The sequence below is a fragment of the Cornus florida genome, unplaced genomic scaffold, assembly GCF_030987335.1.
Source record: "Cornus florida cultivar Cherokee Brave unplaced genomic scaffold, ASM3098733v1 CherokeeBrave_3.0.0_Hap2_Chr08, whole genome shotgun sequence".
Taxonomy (NCBI): Eukaryota; Viridiplantae; Streptophyta; class Magnoliopsida; order Cornales; family Cornaceae; genus Cornus; species Cornus florida.
This window is the reverse complement of record NW_026775578.1, coordinates 36,602,297-36,619,078: the sequence shown is the minus strand read 5'-3', so window position 1 is coordinate 36,619,078 and position 16,782 is coordinate 36,602,297. Positions and strand designations below refer to the sequence as shown.

The 16,782-nt window shown below is 34.8% G+C and overlaps 2 protein-coding genes across 2 annotated transcripts; one reads left to right on the top strand and one right to left on the bottom strand.

Moving 5' to 3' along the window:
• The first annotated feature begins 964 nt into the window (after positions 1 to 964).
• On the top strand, positions 965 to 16,782 carry LOC132270052 (eIF-2-alpha kinase GCN2-like). Its single transcript, XM_059771264.1, has 9 exons — positions 965 to 1,073; positions 1,152 to 1,266; positions 1,721 to 1,775; positions 4,773 to 4,903; positions 6,649 to 6,833; positions 6,975 to 7,312; positions 11,276 to 11,332; positions 11,408 to 11,471; positions 16,548 to 16,782. The coding sequence occupies exons 1-8, from the start codon at positions 965 to 967 to the stop codon at positions 11,462 to 11,464; spliced, it is 1,047 nt and encodes a 348-aa protein (XP_059627247.1). The 3' UTR covers positions 11,465 to 11,471; positions 16,548 to 16,782.
• Positions 7,780 to 10,929, bottom strand: LOC132268451 (uncharacterized). The gene is made up of 5 exons (XM_059769295.1): positions 10,768 to 10,929; positions 9,985 to 10,039; positions 9,411 to 9,560; positions 8,945 to 8,961; positions 7,780 to 8,325 (listed from the first exon to the last, which is right to left on the bottom strand). The coding sequence occupies exons 1-5, from the start codon at positions 10,927 to 10,929 to the stop codon at positions 7,939 to 7,941; spliced, it is 771 nt and encodes a 256-aa protein (XP_059625278.1). The 3' UTR covers positions 7,780 to 7,938.

Sequence of the window (16,782 nt, the reverse complement as noted above, 5' to 3'; positions counted from 1 at the left end):
TGAGTTTTATTTAATAAATCCTTCCACCTTTTTTATTCTTAATACGAGTTTTATTTATACTTGATGGTAGTCATTATATTCTTAATCATGTCTCGGGCCTCCTATTTTATAATTTTAACATCTCTGTCACTTTATCTTTGTTACTCCTGTATAAACACGATATAACTTGGTAAGTTCGATAAGTTGAAAGGTTAATACTTCCACTAAGAATAGTGTTATAACTCAGACGAGTTTAGAGTTCAATTCAAGGCCCACAAAGCTTTAAAAACTTCAAACTAACTCTAACACAACTAAACTTAACTCTATAACCTCAACTTAAGTTCAAAATTTTATTTTCGAATTGAACTCTGATAAAAGAAATCAAGTTGAAATTTGAGTTAGGTTAGATTTTAAGCATTAAAAGTTCTGAAAAGCTAAATGTAATTTTGTTTTTAAAACTACAAACAAATTCTTTTTTATTTATTTATTATTTCTTCAAAGTATTGACATACAATAAATTAAAATTTAAGTAAAATAAAATTTCAAAAGAAAAGGTTGATCCTAATTTGAAAGATATATAATATATTTAAAATTTGAAAGTATAACCTCAACCCAACTATCAGGGTTGAAAATTTTAACCCAAGTCTAACCTCAATTACAAAAAGTAATTGCAAAAACTTGTAAAAAATAATCGATTTGGGATTAGATTTTGATTGGCCCATTAACACTAAAAACCAACACAAATCAGCTAGAGAAGCCCAACCCTTATTGACCCACAGCCCAGCCCCCCATCCCACCGTCTCCATCGTTTAGGGGTTTTAGGGAAAACCCCTTATTCATGTTTTTTCTTGAAAATATCTCTTTTCTTGTGCATCAAGACAGATTCAGCTTGAGATTTCTTGTGTATCAAGACAGATTGAACTTGAGATTTCTTGTATACTTTCTGAGATTAGTGAGAGTGTTTAAAGTAGAGTGAGAGCGAGAAATGGAGATGCATTGTCCTTTTAGTGGAGAAACTATTAGAAAGTCAGTTTCGTCAAAATGGGGATCAGAATCGCATTTTTTGACTGAATTTGAGGAGCTTGGATTGATTGGTATATATATATATATTTCTGGAATTTCAATTCAGCTTGAAAACATCAATTAATTTTTGTTTATTTTCTTGATGGTAGGTAGAGGAGGTTTTGGAATAGTTACAAAATGCAAGAATCATCTTGATAACTGCATCTATGCAGTGAAGGTAGTTCCTCTGAAGTCTGCAAACATGCCCTTCCAGAAAGTCCTGAGGTATGTGATTTGAAAAAATTTATACGTCTATTTGATTTGATTTTGTTTCTAATACTATCACAGCAGTATACATTTATTTCTGAAATTCCTTTTCCTTTTTTTTTTTTTTTTTTTTTTTTAAGCTGTTTCTGTGTGTACGAGTATTTATTTATTATTATTATTTTTTTCCTTTTCACTGGTGTTTGTGAAGTACTCTAATTTATTTATAATGCCCAAATTACTTGTAATCTTGCTCTTATTTGTGATATCCATTATTAAATGGAAGTCTTATACTTCTTTTTGAGTTGTTCAATTCCAATCTATGATGGAATCATTGAAGTTGGTATTTGTTAACTTCACTCTTTTCTGCTGGTTCAAATTTTATTTTATTTATTATTATTATATTTTTTAACATTGAGCTGATTGGTTTGATTTGGTTGAGAGTTATATGCGTTTGCTATGGTAAATTGTTCAGGGAGGTACGGGCTCTGGGTTGCTTGCGCCACCCAAATATCGTGCGCTACCACCAGGTTTATCATCAGTCCTTGCTCGGATGCATTTTTAATGTGTTATGTTTCAAATGATCAATGTGTGACTTTTGTGCCTGCACATCTTTTTTTCCTTTCCACTTTCCTCTTTTTTTTTTTCCTAGTTGGTACTCACACACATATGCCTCCACTGAGGCTCGAATCCCTAACCTTTCTTTGAGAAGTAGGGCTTGGTATTGCTATGCCATTGGTCTGTTGGTTTTTCACTTTCTTTTTTTTTTTTTAGTTGAAACTCACACACACTACCTCCACTGAGGTTCGAACCCCTCACCTCCATTTGGGAAGTAAGAGCCTTGCATCTGTAGGCCAGAGGCCTATTGGTCACTTTCCTTTTCTTTTTTCTAATGAATCAAAGCGTATACAACAGAACTGTTCTCCTATTCTTTTGTGCAAATGATGATATAGATTAGGTCTGTAACCAGTTTGGCCCTCCCAGCACCCTCAATTAACGGGACCACATTGGGTAATGGCACTTTTGACCTTTGATTAGGATTGATGTTATGTCTCATCTCATCTTTTTGTTGGTTCTCTCTTCTTTTCTTTCTTTCATCTTCTCTTCTTCTTTCTCATTCTCCTTGTTGTTTCTCCTTCAGTACTTCTGTTTCTCTATTTTAAGTTTTCTTTTCTAATAAATCCTGCACAACTTGCATTGTTAGATTTAAGTACAACTTTATGTATTTCTTTTACATTCACTTATATAGGAATGCAATCAGACTTCGAGGAAGCTCATTTCTATTGGCAACGTTCTAGTTGTTGTTCCACATAAACACGAACAACAACAATTCCAACCTACACCGTTTTCCTGGAATTTTTTAATGTTTTTGAAGTCTAGTTTTTTATATCTAATTTTTAAAGCTTAATTTGAAGTTTATTTTAGGTTTCTCAAAGCATTTCTTTTGTTACTTCTTCTCATTTTCTCGTCACTGTTTATTATTCAATGTCTATTAAACCACTTTTAAATTTGGAACCTGATTTTCCGACCTTGTGTTCTTGGGAGAAAGTAGCAATTGTCATAGCTAGAGATTTTAGTTGGTGGGCCCTACTGAATGTGTTGGATCTTTAGTGCTGACCCAACAATTATGAGGTTGTCTTCCTATTGCTTATTTAAAGGGATAAGGTTCAAGGTGAATTTTTAAATTCGTCTTTGTACAGAGAATTCAGATACTTTTTCAAATTTCCTACATTGGATACCTAATCCTTCTTGAAGTATAAAAAATGGAGTAACATGTAAGCATCAATATAATAATTCTATTCAATGTATTGGAGAGGAAATTTTGACACTCAACGTAACTTAGCTTCATCAGTGTATCCTAAGGAGTTTTATGTGGGACTCACCAATCCTTCTTCTTCTTTGACAACTTGTGAACTTTGTAAAGATCTGATTGCAACTTTGCATAATCAAAATTTTAATTAATTTGAGTTGTAATTTATAATTTTATATAGTTTGCTTTGCTGTTCGATTGATTTTATTTATGTTCTCTTATGTTTTAGAGTTGAGGGTGTTTTGGTAATATCTGCATTTGCTGGAACTAGGCTCCAACAGTGGTGAATGGAGTTGATTTATGATACTAAAATAAATGAGGCTTCATGGTGTTTGCTATTTGGTTATGTTATCATTTTAATTATTAAAAATAGAGTAAGAACAAATGCTAAATTAGAGGTATAAAGAAGATTTTGGACCTGTTATGTTTTAAGACAAAAAACCACAACAGTTGCCACTCCCCACTTGACATTAAATCTACTTGATTTTTGACATGCTTTCCAGGTTCAGTTGCTGGCTTCGGCTAGGATGATGGTTATCTTCACATATCTGTTTCCTCTTTTACGTTTTCTGTTTTTCCCAATTCCTTAAGAGGGTATCAATTTTACACATGCAATTAATTTGACGGTTTGTACACAAAGGCAGAATGCATCCAGAGTTAAGTTTCTTTTTCTTTTTCTTTTTTATTTTTTACTGCATGCAGAAACAGTGTACTTTGATCTGAATGAAAAAGAAGATTAAACAAAAATGAAGATGGAAATAAATTCAAGTGAGATCAAATGCATGGTTATTTTTATTTTTACTTTTTGAAACTTCTGTTTTCTTAAGTGGGAGCGGAAGCTAGAGCGTCAAGGTCTAAAATTTCTTGAGAGCAGGAGCGTCTATATGTACTTATATCACTTAATTTAATCATATGAATTTAATAAATATAATTTTTTTCACTTTAATGAGTCCCTAGTTTTATGTCAATTCTACGATCTGCTGTATTGGTGTGTAATTTTATTAAAGCATAAATTATAAAAATTCGTATTTAATTCTCAGACAGTTGTCCTAGTTCAATAGTAAATACTCTCTCGTTCTTGATTTCGTTCATTCATACTATTATAAACTCTTTAATGCAGCAACACAAGTTTTTACAACTTTTTATATTATGTAGTATTTAATGTCATCAAACCTTACACAACTTTCCATATTATATAGTATATAGTGCCACCAAAACAACCATTTCATTCCCTACTAGAAGCCGGAATACTTGAAAATGTCTGATTCACAAATCCAAAAATTGAATGCGCACCTTGCAAAATCTGAGAGCACGGATTACAGGGGAATCCACTTTCAATATGCGGAAACGCGTGCGGAGCGAGAAACCACCAACTGTTCATGTGAATTATGTGACATAGGTTTAAACTGAAAGTAAGCGTGATAAAGGAGAAAAAAATTGACACGTGCACACGAAGAGAGAAAAGATGGTGATGCTTCATTTATCTACTGGCTGATTTAGTGTTTTTATTTAATTCTTGGAAGGGTTAAACATGACTTTTTATGTCTATGACGAATGTAATAAGCACACGTATGTCATTCGTGTATTATGTAAAGGAGCAGGCAATTAGATTATCTTGCAGCCAACATACTCTTTTAGGACAAGAATTTATCTGAAATTAAATATTTGTATGTATTTATTCTATTTTGATTGTTGTAGTTGATATTCGCTGTTTCAGGCCTGGCTCGAGGAGAATTTTTCTGGCATTTCTTGTAGTTCAGCTGCTGATCCCTTAAGGTCTGGAGATTCCTATGAGGAGTTTGATTTTGACTCCCCATGTCTATATATACAAATGGAATTTTGTCCAAGGTATATTTTTCTTCACTTCTGATTGGAAAATTCTTTTGTCCAAGGTATTTTATAGTTGAATTGAGCACTCAACTTTTAGACTGCAAGTGATCATTCACATTTAATTTCTTTAAGAAACACTAAGATGGATAAAAGATAATGTTTCTGGCATCTTAGTGTTTCTTGTGATATATTCAGTTAGAACTTCAAATTCTTAACAGTAAACTCAAGATTTAGCACATAACCTAAATTTGTTTTCACATAATAAATTGTATGAGGAGCACCCTATATCAAGCATCTATAAATTGAACGAAAACTTCAGCAAACACTTTTATTAGGGAGCATAATATGCAAGATCAAGACTTATGAAGTAGAAAGAAAAGAGAGGGAAGAATAAAAAGAACTTAACTTCCAAGTCTCTTGAGCATAAACTATGTTAAAAACAGGTGTAAAGAACCAGGCTAGTGTCCTCCAATGCAAGATTGTATTGTGTAAATTGATTGCATCTTAACCCTAGTGTAAGAAGGGTTTTACTCTAGTCACGTGACTCGTGTGCCAAGTAATGATCACTTAAGTGACAACGTGGACTCCCTATGCATTATAAAGTAAAGCTAACCATTAGACAAATGTGCCAAACAAGTCATACATGTAACATAGGGAACATAATGGAAATTAAAAAGTCAAATAAATGAGAATTCCATGAAAGGATATGTGGCATGTAAACTATCTTGCGAGAGTAAAGCTCTTCTAATATTTAAGAGCCAAAACACACACACACACCTCGCTTCGTATTCTCAGTATGGCATAAACACAAAAGTAGTATTGTGAATATATGGCCTACTGAAAGTCTGAACTATGCACGCCCATTAGAACGATGTGTAACATTGATGGATCTAGCTATAGGCCAATTCCTTACAATTCAACTTTAATAAGGCAGTCTTCATTTTGTCAACACAATATACACCAATACGGTTAAACTTTTAATCATGAATGTGCACTTATTGAGGTTCACATATAGTTTATTTGGCTTCAAGGTCTCAGAACTTGCCTCAAGTCTGATGCATGACTGTCTCGTTGAGAACTACAATTGAGTATATCACCAATGTTCATGAGATTGAACTTTACAATTAATGGTTAAAGGGTTTAATTTGTCACATTTGTAGAACTGTGTGGTGCCTTGTTCAGACCAAATGGCTTGATTAGCACTCATACCATGATTAGAACTGTCTTCATGAGTCCTGAAGACAGTTGTCTACTTTGGGGCGAATAGAGGAATATTCTGCTAATTGGTGCAATTTGAGTAAAGGGGCTTAGGAAACAATGAAACTCATGGAAATCCACAGTGCAGTGGTAAGGGAGTAAGGTTCTGTTCTCTTTTCCTTGTCTAGTATTTGGTGAAGTTTGCTAGGTAGGTAGAAGAGGTCATGGAGAGATGAAGGGTGGTTGTGTTGGCCAAAGCATGAGAGGTTTTGGTAGGCTTCTATTTTATTATGCCTTCAGTAGTGCATTTTGTAAGGAATGTAATATGTGCTTTTGAAGGGGCAGAACTGCCTGTTTGAATTTAAAGCATTTAATACTGAGTTTCAGGTAAGATTATATTTTTTCTGTGATTAATTTTTGGAGATAAGGTTTTTGGTTGGTTATAGTTTTCTTCCCTTACATGGAGTGCATTTCATGGAGCTTTAATGTATTATATTTTCTAAGCAATATTAGATGCACAAGATAACACCTATTTCCTTTTTGTCTTCTTCTTTTGGACAAAATAGATCGTTGGAGAAGTTTTTGGAAACTTCAGGCGATTTGGATAAAGACAAGGCATGGAAGATTTTTCTTCAGATTGTGGATGGGCTTGTGGAAGTCCATGCAGCCGGAATCGTACACCGCGATTTGTCACCTGCAAATATTTTGCTTGATGAACATGATGACATCCGCATATCGGATTTTGGTTTGGGTAGGTACTTTTATATACTTTATTTGCTTCAACTCAACTTAACAAAGCCTTTTCCCAATTATTTTTTCATTTATGTAATTCTGTTAATTGCTTATTCAGTAAGTAATTATTCCTTTTCTCATTCATTTTCTTAATTTTCAGCCAAACTAGTAAATGGTGTCAATGATGAAGTTGCAACGGGCTCTATTGGTCATCAACTATATACTGCACCAGAACTAAAAGACAAGCAAATGGAAGTTGACACCAATGCTGATATATACAGCCTTGGTCTCATTTTTGTCGAGCTTTTTCACCCCATATCAACACAACACGAGAGGATTGCTGTTTTTCAAAATCTGAGGGTGAACAAAGAATTTCCAAAAAGCTGGAAATACGAAGAGCATAAGTGTTTCGTGCAACAACTACTGTCTACAATTCCTAGTGAAAGACCAACTGCGAATGGAATATTGCAGCAACAAGCATGGGCTTCATCATCATCGGTAAGTGTGTGAATTGATTGAATTCATAAATTGATTGCTTCAAATTTTTCTAAATTCGTTTTATCATTAAATTTTGGAGCAAGGAGTCGGGCAAGATTCTCTGGATGTTGTAAGATCTATCCCTTTCTCATCTTCAAAAATTATGTTTTGCTGGCCTCATATCACCCAGGGCAATTAGATTTTAGTGACCAAAATCAAAGATAATTGTCTGAAAGTAACTTTAAAGTTATAAAAAGATAAAAGTCATCAATCCTGCAAGAAATTTGCTTTTTAGTGACCATTTAAGGTTAATTTCGTCAACAAGTTTTATTTGGTTAGTGAAATTAATTAAATAATTAAAACTTTTTTGTAATTTTAACAAAAGGGTTGAATATTTGAGCCACCGCCTTTTGCGGAGACTAGAGAGGATTTAAACAGTCAATGAAGAGGTCTTCAATCAGTTCTCTAAGATGGAAATCGAGTTGTGAAATTGATTTAAATTTATGTTAGCAGATATGATAGCCACGATTAAGTGACAAGCTACATAATGAAGCATAAATAAATTATGAAACAGAGTCTCATAAACTAAAGAGACAACACAACCATGGAGAAACAATTAACACATGAAAAAACCAACCACAGTTCTTCTATTGATCTTCATCTACCATGTATGTCTTGAGCAACTCGGTGCAACCAGCCATGGGCTGATCCCTCTGGAAGGCGATGGAGTTGACGTTACGGGTGTCAGGTACAATGCTGTTGTACCGGGTGATAATAACACAAGCATAGTCGCATCCACTGCTTGGTGTAGCACAGTCAGGCTGTGGGGTAACAACCTTCACATCACACATCTCGTCACCGTGTTCACCGGAGACCTCAATGTTGTATATCCCGGTTGAGCTAGTCACCCCCTCGATGCTGTACTTGAGACCATCAGTTTTCCTATCCTTGCACTCAATTCTAACCCTTGCACCCGCGATGTAGGGGGTTTTGTCGGTCTCGAATCCGGTGCAGCAAGTGTCGCATAGAATATGCTATAGAATATGCCATAAAATATGTTGTGATTTGATTTAGATTTGATTTAATTTCCTTTCTTGTAATATGAGCATCTGCTCTTTTTATCTATAAATACTAGAGTGGTGAATGAGTGATTATCTCATTTCTAGCCTTTACACAATTCTCTCATTTTTCTTCTTTTTATATTTCTTCTATTTACATATGAGAAAGATGCACAATCATAAAGTTTTTTTTTTTTCCAAGAAATGATATGAAACTATTTGGAATTCAATAAATCAGTAATTCAATAGAAGAATTAAAGGAGAATGAGGAACTGAATTTGGAGATCTTTTGTGGAGAGGAAAGTGGTGGCCGAGGGAGGAGATATGAAACAAATTGTTAGACCAAGAGGGGGAGGGGGGTGAATTGGTCCTTAAAATAACTTTTCTTATTGTATAAGCTCTTATAAAACACTTTGAAACCTTGTAATGGATATTAAAGGTTCTGTAGAGCTTGATGTGAGCTAGGTAGTCTTGAAACCTCCAACTCAGGTGTTTGATAAAAGTACTCAACCACAACTCAAGAGTGACACAACAGGTTTTTTTACAAGGAAAACCCCCAGTGGGGTTAAAAACCCTTGGAGCTATGTGAGCTCACCCTAACTTCCACCGTGACTGATCAATGAATAGACACTCAACTGTCTCACACTCAATCACACACCATACCTCACCACGAGGCACTCAAACACTCCCCGTCCGCAAGCACCCGCTGCTTGGACCAACAAAACCTCAAACACTCAAATACAACAATGTAAAGATAGATACAAATACACTCTAAGCTTTAAAGAGGATATACAATCAATATTAGCTAAAGAGCGAAGCTCACAGCAACATGGGAGTCACTGTTTCTGCAGAACTGAGGAATAAAAGGTCAGACATGCTTCTACTGTGATGGGAGGTCTTCAATAAGGTCTAATACACTTGCTCAGATGATATTCAAAGATGGATAAGCAAGCTAAACACATGTAACATCTATAAGAAGATCTCAGTATGCTAGATACCTGCACAGCATGGTTTGACACTAATACAACTAGCTGCAGATGATGAATATGAGAGAGACTTACCTCTGCAGGCCTGAAATGAGCACTGAGAGGTGTCTAAACCATCCTTGAACTCAGGTGACTCCAACTTCTGAGAAATAGTCACTTGAGGGTGCTGCAACAGCAAGGCCTGCTGCTGACCACAGTGAGCAGCACTGTGATTCCTTTCTAATCCTTATGTTTCACACCATGAATGATCCTTGAGTCTAAAAATGATCTGATTAACACTCTCCAGAATGAATATACTCCTGGAGGAAGCTGAATATGCAATGGGTTCTCTCTCTCTCACACAGAGGCTGCCTCAAAACCAGAAAAGTCAATCTTACTGCTGCAGCAACATATTCTATATATATCCCTGAGAATTCTGCTGATGCTGCCCTAAAGTGACAGCTGTATGCCAATCATTGAAAGAGGATATTCTGTCCGTTAGCTTTTGTAGAGACTCTTCCTTGCTGAGTCATCTTATCCTTTAAGGCATATAGATTATAGGAATTTGAAATACATTCTCTGCAGACGTGAAGTAGGGGCAGCAATGACATTCTCTGAAAGATGGATCGTTTAGGAATTTTGGGACCAGTATAATGACACGTGTCCATACCTGGAATGTCCTGCACAAATACCAAAATGCCCTTGATAGGGCTGTTACTGCATACCTGCTGAAACAAGCTGATGCAGAGAATTATATTAGTACTATTCTGAGCCATTCTCCAGCTTGACAAATACACTGCAATATAGACCTAGGTTGAGTATTTAAGTGCTGGAATATTGTTGAAGGATATAAATAATTAAAGTTGCACCCTCTCCAACAGCTAAAGCTTTTGGTGTAGATGGTTATTAACATGCTATCAAAGCCACCGTCACCCTAATTAAAAATTTGGAAAACACGTGTTGGACCTAAAAGAAGGCCACACGTGAGGGGGTGTGTTAAGGATATAAACATTAAAGTTGCACCCATTCCAACAGCTAAAGCTTTTGGAGTAGATGGTTATTAACAAATATGATATATAAACTAAGGATAGAGTGCAGGTGTCAACACATTAACAAATACACTATAGAATGCAGGTCAACACATTAACAAATATACTGATCTAAGACCCCAATGCAGACCTTGAAATAGCATAGCAATAATTATGAAATATGTTGATATTAAAAGGCAAACACGTAAACAGAGAACATGAATCAACACAAATGATGAGAGAAGTTTATGGAGATAGAAAATAAGGGGACAGGGAAGGAAGAGCGAAACCGACACTGTCAACAAAAGGCTATTTTCTCTTATTTGATGGGATTTCCACCAGCATCAGCAAACTGCTTGGAAAGCCACCTCCATCAGCAAAATCCAGAACACACTATTTCAAGAATTATTTGATGGGGTTTAGACTGTTCGATGATGCTGATGGTCAGAATGGGATTTCAGCAAATTCCCCTTGTTCCAAAGAGTTTTCAATTCCAAGCTGTTTATATTGTCAGAATGGGATTTCCAAGCAGTTTGAGAAAAATCAGGACTGTCAACAAATTGCTTGGAAGCCACCTCCACTGCCATCAGCAAAGCCGGGAATAAGCCGGCATTTTAAAACTAAAAAGAAAAAAAAGAGGGGTATTTAGGGAATTGAGCCTCAAATGGTCACTGAAGTGCAAAATAGTTTCAGGATTGATGACTATGTACCTTTTTCTAACTTTATGGGTCACTTTAAAGCTATTATTTTTAAGTTTGGTTACTAAAATCTAATTTTCTCTATAATCTATTAGCTATTTTACAGTGAAGGGCCCTCTGCAAGTGGAATATTGCAGCAACAACCATTGTTTGTGATTTGGTTGAATTCATAAGTTGATTGCTTCTAAGTTTTTTTTTTCCCTTTCTAAATTCATGTTGTCATTAAACTTTGTAGCAAGGAGAAGAGGATGTTTCTCCAGATGAATTCAAGGCCAATTTTTTGGTTTATGATGTAAGATCTAACCCTTTCTTATCTTCGAAAAATATGTTTTTTCTGTCCTCATATAATCTATTATCTATTTTACAGGGAAAACATGTTCCAGTAGCTCTTGGTGACACTGAGGATGTAAAGACTGATGCATGAAAATGAGGTAATGTAAAGGAAAAAGTTATATGTCTGAATTGAAAAATCAATTTTTGAAAAGGAAAAATAGGCAAATATTATTTGGAAAGTACGTTTACTGTTCTAAAGTTCAATAAGTTGATTCATACATGGTTTTGATCGATGGCACATATTGTGTTGATTAAATGAAATGTTGAAATATAGAAATATTTATATATTTCAACATGAAAAGTAGCACAAAGTTTGTTGTTCAAGTCACTTTAAGAGAATTCAAAACGATCCTGACTTGCTCTCTAGTTGTATAATTTGGTATTGCGAGAAATAGCTTTGTATAGGCAGCTTGAGGTTTTACATACCTTTTACTGGTTTTCCATAGTTACTAATGCATGCTGAGATAACCGTCAAATGTGGTATTAATGACTTGGAATTTTGAGAATAATTTAGGATGACATGAGGAGCACCCTGTTTAACCTATAATATCAAGGGTAAATTCCACTTACCTCCCTGAAGTTTGTCAATATTGCACATAGACCCCTCTATGTTTTATAATTCCACTTGCCTCCCCTGAGGTTCTGTTTATGTAATAAATTCCCCCTTGCCTGACCATTTTGCCCTTCTAATTTCTGAAATGACAGCAAACATTTCATGGGCAAAATGGTAAAAAAGACGGGAGGTAAGTGGGATTATGAAACTTAGAGGGAGTCTATGTGGGATATTGACAAACCTCAGGGGATGTAAGTGAAATTTACCCTAATATAAAATATATATGGTTGCAACATGCTTCCATTATCATCTGGCTTTATTAAGTGATTGGGTTAAGGTTGATGGTAGTTTATTGTTCAGATCTGGTTCATGATTTCATACCCAATTAGTATATAGCCTGGGCCATAATGGTTTAGATTTGGGTTCTGTGTTATTATAGCCTTATAGGAACTCGCTTGGGCCATAAGATGCTAGTGGTTTTTTATGCACTAAAAGAATAACAAATAAGTTAAAAGGAAAAAATTATAGAACAGTTATTAGGCTAACTATCTTATATAGAGCAGAATGTTGGGCTTTATAAAAGAAATATGAACAACAAATTCATATAATTGAAATAAGGATGTCATCATAGGACAGACTTGAAGATATACAGTTAATAATCGAAGTGTGAAAGAGCAATTAGGAGTATTTCTTAATAATGATAAAATAAGAGGAAGAAGATTTGGGTGGTATGGACATTTATAACAAAGACCTATAGATATTTACGGGGAAAAAAAAATAATAAGAAAGAGAGAAGAAAAAAGACCTATACATGCATTGGAGAAGAGGAAATTTAATTCACATAGAAGGCAAGAGACAGAAAAAGCGATCGAAATGAACATGGGATGAATTAATTGGAAATGAATTTAAAACGTAAAATATCATAGAAGAAAAGGCAAAATTAAGGGATTTTTGCTGAATATTTTCTTTATTTCTTTTGTTCCAACTTATTGGCAAACTAATGTGTTCTTTCGACTTGAAAAAGAAAACAACGTTACCCAATGTTATCTCATGTAAGAGTGTGTGGTTGGAGAAGATGAGAGATAGACCTAACTTTTTATTATTACTTTACAAAGTGGCTACTCTCATACACGAATGAGCATCCTCACAGCTGTTAGCCCAAACATTTTATCATGGCACCAAGCAATGGCCATTGCCCCCTTACTGTTATTTCACTACTTGATGATACTTTTTGTTCAATGATTTATATATTTAATTTAATATGGTATCAGAGCCAAAGATCTCGAGTTCAAACCTCACCGTCACCCTAATTGAAAAAACACGTGTTGGACCAAAAAAAAGGCCACACGTGAGGGGGCGTGTTGAAGGATTTATATATTTAATTTACACCCTCTCTAACAGCTTAAGCTTTTGGAATAGATGGTTGTTTACACTTTTCTTATATTACCACTATATTTTCTCTAAATTTACAGAGACATAGATTTTCGTAGCATTACTATAGATCCCAAAGTTCTTCATTGAAGAATAAAATCTGTAAATAATTTTATTAAGTGGTTACACTGGTCTGTAGATATGTTAAATTTAAATTTCAATATATTATTTTTGTTACATTTTTTTAAAAGAAAAAAAAATTGGAATTAGTATCTTTGATTGCAATTGAATTAGTGTAGCATGTTTTATGGCAGCAACAAGTATTGCCTTATCTTTTCTACATGATAGTCCTTTTTGTGATTTTGTTGTATGTTACAATCAAAATATCAAAAAGAAGGCATGATTGATCTAAATTGTGAATCATCATCATCTTACCTTTATTCCATATAAAGGGATCGGCCACAAGAATTCTCTTTTTCTATAAATTTTTTTAATGAATTTCGAATTACTTAAATCTCATGTTAGTTTTGGTTAGTCTCTTTATCTCTTAACCGAACTTCTTTTTCTCAGTAATTGTCATCTTTAAAATCTCCCTTATGCATTGGTTATTAACTCTATCTCTTCTAGTAGCTCCTATTATTCATTTTGACATTCTCATCTAACTCACATGAATGCATTCTTGTCATTTTCTAAAGCCTAGCACACAAATCCATAAAATATTGCTGATGTAGTGACCTTCCTGTAGTTTTCTTTATTTGATATTCGTATATCTCACAAGATATAACTAACTACCCTATTTCTGTCCAATCTGTTCTAATTCTACTAATTATATTTTCATTTATATTTCCGTCATTTTGCATTAATGAATCTAATTATCGAAAATGGTTATTTTTAGTAATCTTTAGGCCTTGGATTATTACCATTATATTGTCATTCTCTCGGAATTTATTAAATTAATATTCCATATAATCTAATTTAGTTAGGGAAAAGTGCAAAAAAAAACCCCTTGTATACCAATTGTACATGGAACACTCTTGCAGTTTAGTATGTGCATATAACCCCTCATGATTTGAGAAATGTGTGCAAATTGCCCCGTATCATATATCCGTTAGAAAATGTCAGTTTAATAGAAAACCTCAAAATACCATTTTTAAATGACAAAAATGCCCCTAATAGCTTTCTATATATTTTAACACGCTTCTGCCATGTTCGGATGCCTTTCTTTTTCTTGCTCTACGCATCGCAATTTATTCTCTCTCTCAACATATTCTTTCTCCCTCTACACACACACACACTCTCTCTCTCTCTCTCCCTATCAAATTATCAAGAGTAGTTATAACAATTCAAAGATCACAAATCTACAAATTCCTACCCACTTTTTCCCATATACAACGGTATAATACAAACTGTACACAACATATATTTGTATGGATATATATATATATATATATATATATATATGTATATTTACCTGTGTATTTACTATATATACATGTATATATATATAGAAAGAGAAACACAGAGTTGAAATCTGACAGTGTAGTTACCTCCAGAGAGGACATAAGTGCCTTCAACAGGAGGAGGGAGGTTTTGAAGGCGACTTAGGGTTAATGTAATCCTCGTAGAGCTTGTAGGGTTTTTCTGGGGGGTTTTAATTTTATGGAGATCCTCCCTTCAACAGCAATATTGTAGGGAGGATCTACATCCTAGGCTCTAATACATCATGCTAAGTCCCTACTAAACCTGAAGTGGGTGAATAGATATTGTGAAAACCTAACTAACAATAAATGTTTCTAAAATTTTGATAATATATAATTAAAGAAACCTAGTAAACACATATTTGTGGAATAAAAATAAAACAGAATATAAATAGAGATCATTCACGCATAAAGCCAAAGTTATGGGGAAAAAATCCATGCCCCCCCAAGCTAGACAGATCAAAGTTTAATATGGAAAAAAGTTTTACAATCTTAGATGTCAGACTAAGTCCCATGGAACCACCTAAGTAACCTTAGATCCATATTTGGATTGAATGTTCTACCCCAAATTCCATTGCTCTCGATGTATGGGTTTGTTCACATCTAGCAAATTAACTATCTGGTTCCTTGTATGATGTTTGCATTGAATTCTATGATATTCTTCACAAAGATAGATTCAATCCTTTGAATGGCCCAATAAATAACCCACTGGACCCGTAACGCAGGTCATGCATACCAAGCCCAAAACGAAGACAAGCCCATCGAGGGGCCCAAAACATGAGGGTCTAGGAAATGGGTTAGGATAAAAAGAGGAAAGGGAGGAAGAGAGAGGGAGGTGAATGTATGAAGCAACTTTTTGTACATACGAGTTGCAAACATAGGCAATTAGCAAAGACCACTCTTTGAGAATAAGCTTGATCCTAGCAACTGGAATGGTATAGTAGCTCTTGGAATAAAACCATATAACAAATAAGTATAGTAACAAGATAGCATCACCAGCAGCAGGAGGCAGCCATGTCGGAGCAGAGAAATCTACAAGTAGATATTTCAAAGTCTGAATATGGAATCTGGTAAGTCCCATTGTAGTTGTAGCCATTTGTTTTCTTAAGAGGGATCAAAACCAGACATAGACCAGAGTCTTTGACAAAAGCCACAAATTTTTTTTTTTTTTTTGACAAGTCTGACAATAGCCACAATCTGTTTCTTAAGAGAAACAACATCAATGTATTTGTTTGAGAACAAACTTTGGTTTCGTTCCTTTTAAATGGAATTAACAGAGGCTACCAAGGATAGTTTAATAGCAATAGATTTAAGAGAATTATTTCTCAGAATAGGGGAGCCCCATGAGATAAAGTGTGGTATTGAATACACAAGTGTGAGCCCATGAAAGTCCAGATTCTGCTAGTAGTAGAGCATTGTAATAAAAGATGCTTTCAGTTTTATGCCTGCAAAAAACACAGCTGATACTTGAGATCATTCCAAACTTTAACAATCTGTCTTGGGTGTAAAGTTTCTGTTTTATAGCCATCCACATAATAAGAGTGCCTTGGGAGATAACCTTTAACTACAGTAGACTTTCGCATCTGACATTGGGTCCTTTAGGGCTGAGACTTGAATGATCCATTCACCCTTGCCCTTGACCTCAGCAATAGACCCATTGGATGCCATGGATCAAACATAAAGAAGTCTTTCTTCCATCCCTTGTGATATTTTTAATGTGGTTCCCAGCAGTGTCTCTCAATCTCATGTTTAATTTGGTTTTTGTTATGCAGGAGTGTAAACAGCAGGGGAGACTCTGGTGGGCGGCGGCAGCAACGGTGGTTGTGGAGGTGGAAGGAGCTTAAGATCCTGTGTATGATATTGTGTCCATGAAAGACAATGAAATGGTGTAAATAGAAAAAAAGTTTCGAAACATACTTGTATGCTTGTTCAAATGTGTGTGTATATATATTCATGGATGGCAAGAAACTCCCATAATACTTTTAAAGAGGCTCAACCCTTTTACCT

What these genes read in the sequence shown, in the direction of transcription:
- LOC132270052 (XM_059771264.1), top strand. Translation starts at nt 965, where the DNA reads ATGGAGATGCATTGTCCTTTTAGTGGAGAAACTATTAGAAAGTCAGTT. An exon ending in CCCTTCCAGAAAGTCCTGAG is followed by an intron (nt 1,267 to 1,720) that starts GTATGTGATTTG and finishes TAAATTGTTCAG; the next exon opens with GGAGGTACGGGCTCTGGGTT. An exon ending in CATGGGCTTCATCATCATCG is followed by an intron (nt 7,313 to 11,275) that starts GTAAGTGTGTGA and finishes TAAACTTTGTAG; the next exon opens with CAAGGAGAAGAGGATGTTTC.
- LOC132268451 (XM_059769295.1), bottom strand. Translation starts at nt 10,929, where the DNA reads ATGGCAGTGGAGGTGGCTTCCAAGCAATTTGTTGACAGTCCTGATTTT. An exon ending in ACCATCAGCATCATCGAACA is followed by an intron (nt 10,040 to 10,767) that starts GTCTAAACCCCA and finishes TTGTTTCAGCAG; the next exon opens with GTATGCAGTAACAGCCCTAT. An exon ending in ATTTGTGCAGGACATTCCAG is followed by an intron (nt 9,561 to 9,984) that starts GTATGGACACGT and finishes GTGAAACATAAG; the next exon opens with GATTAGAAAGGAATCACAGT.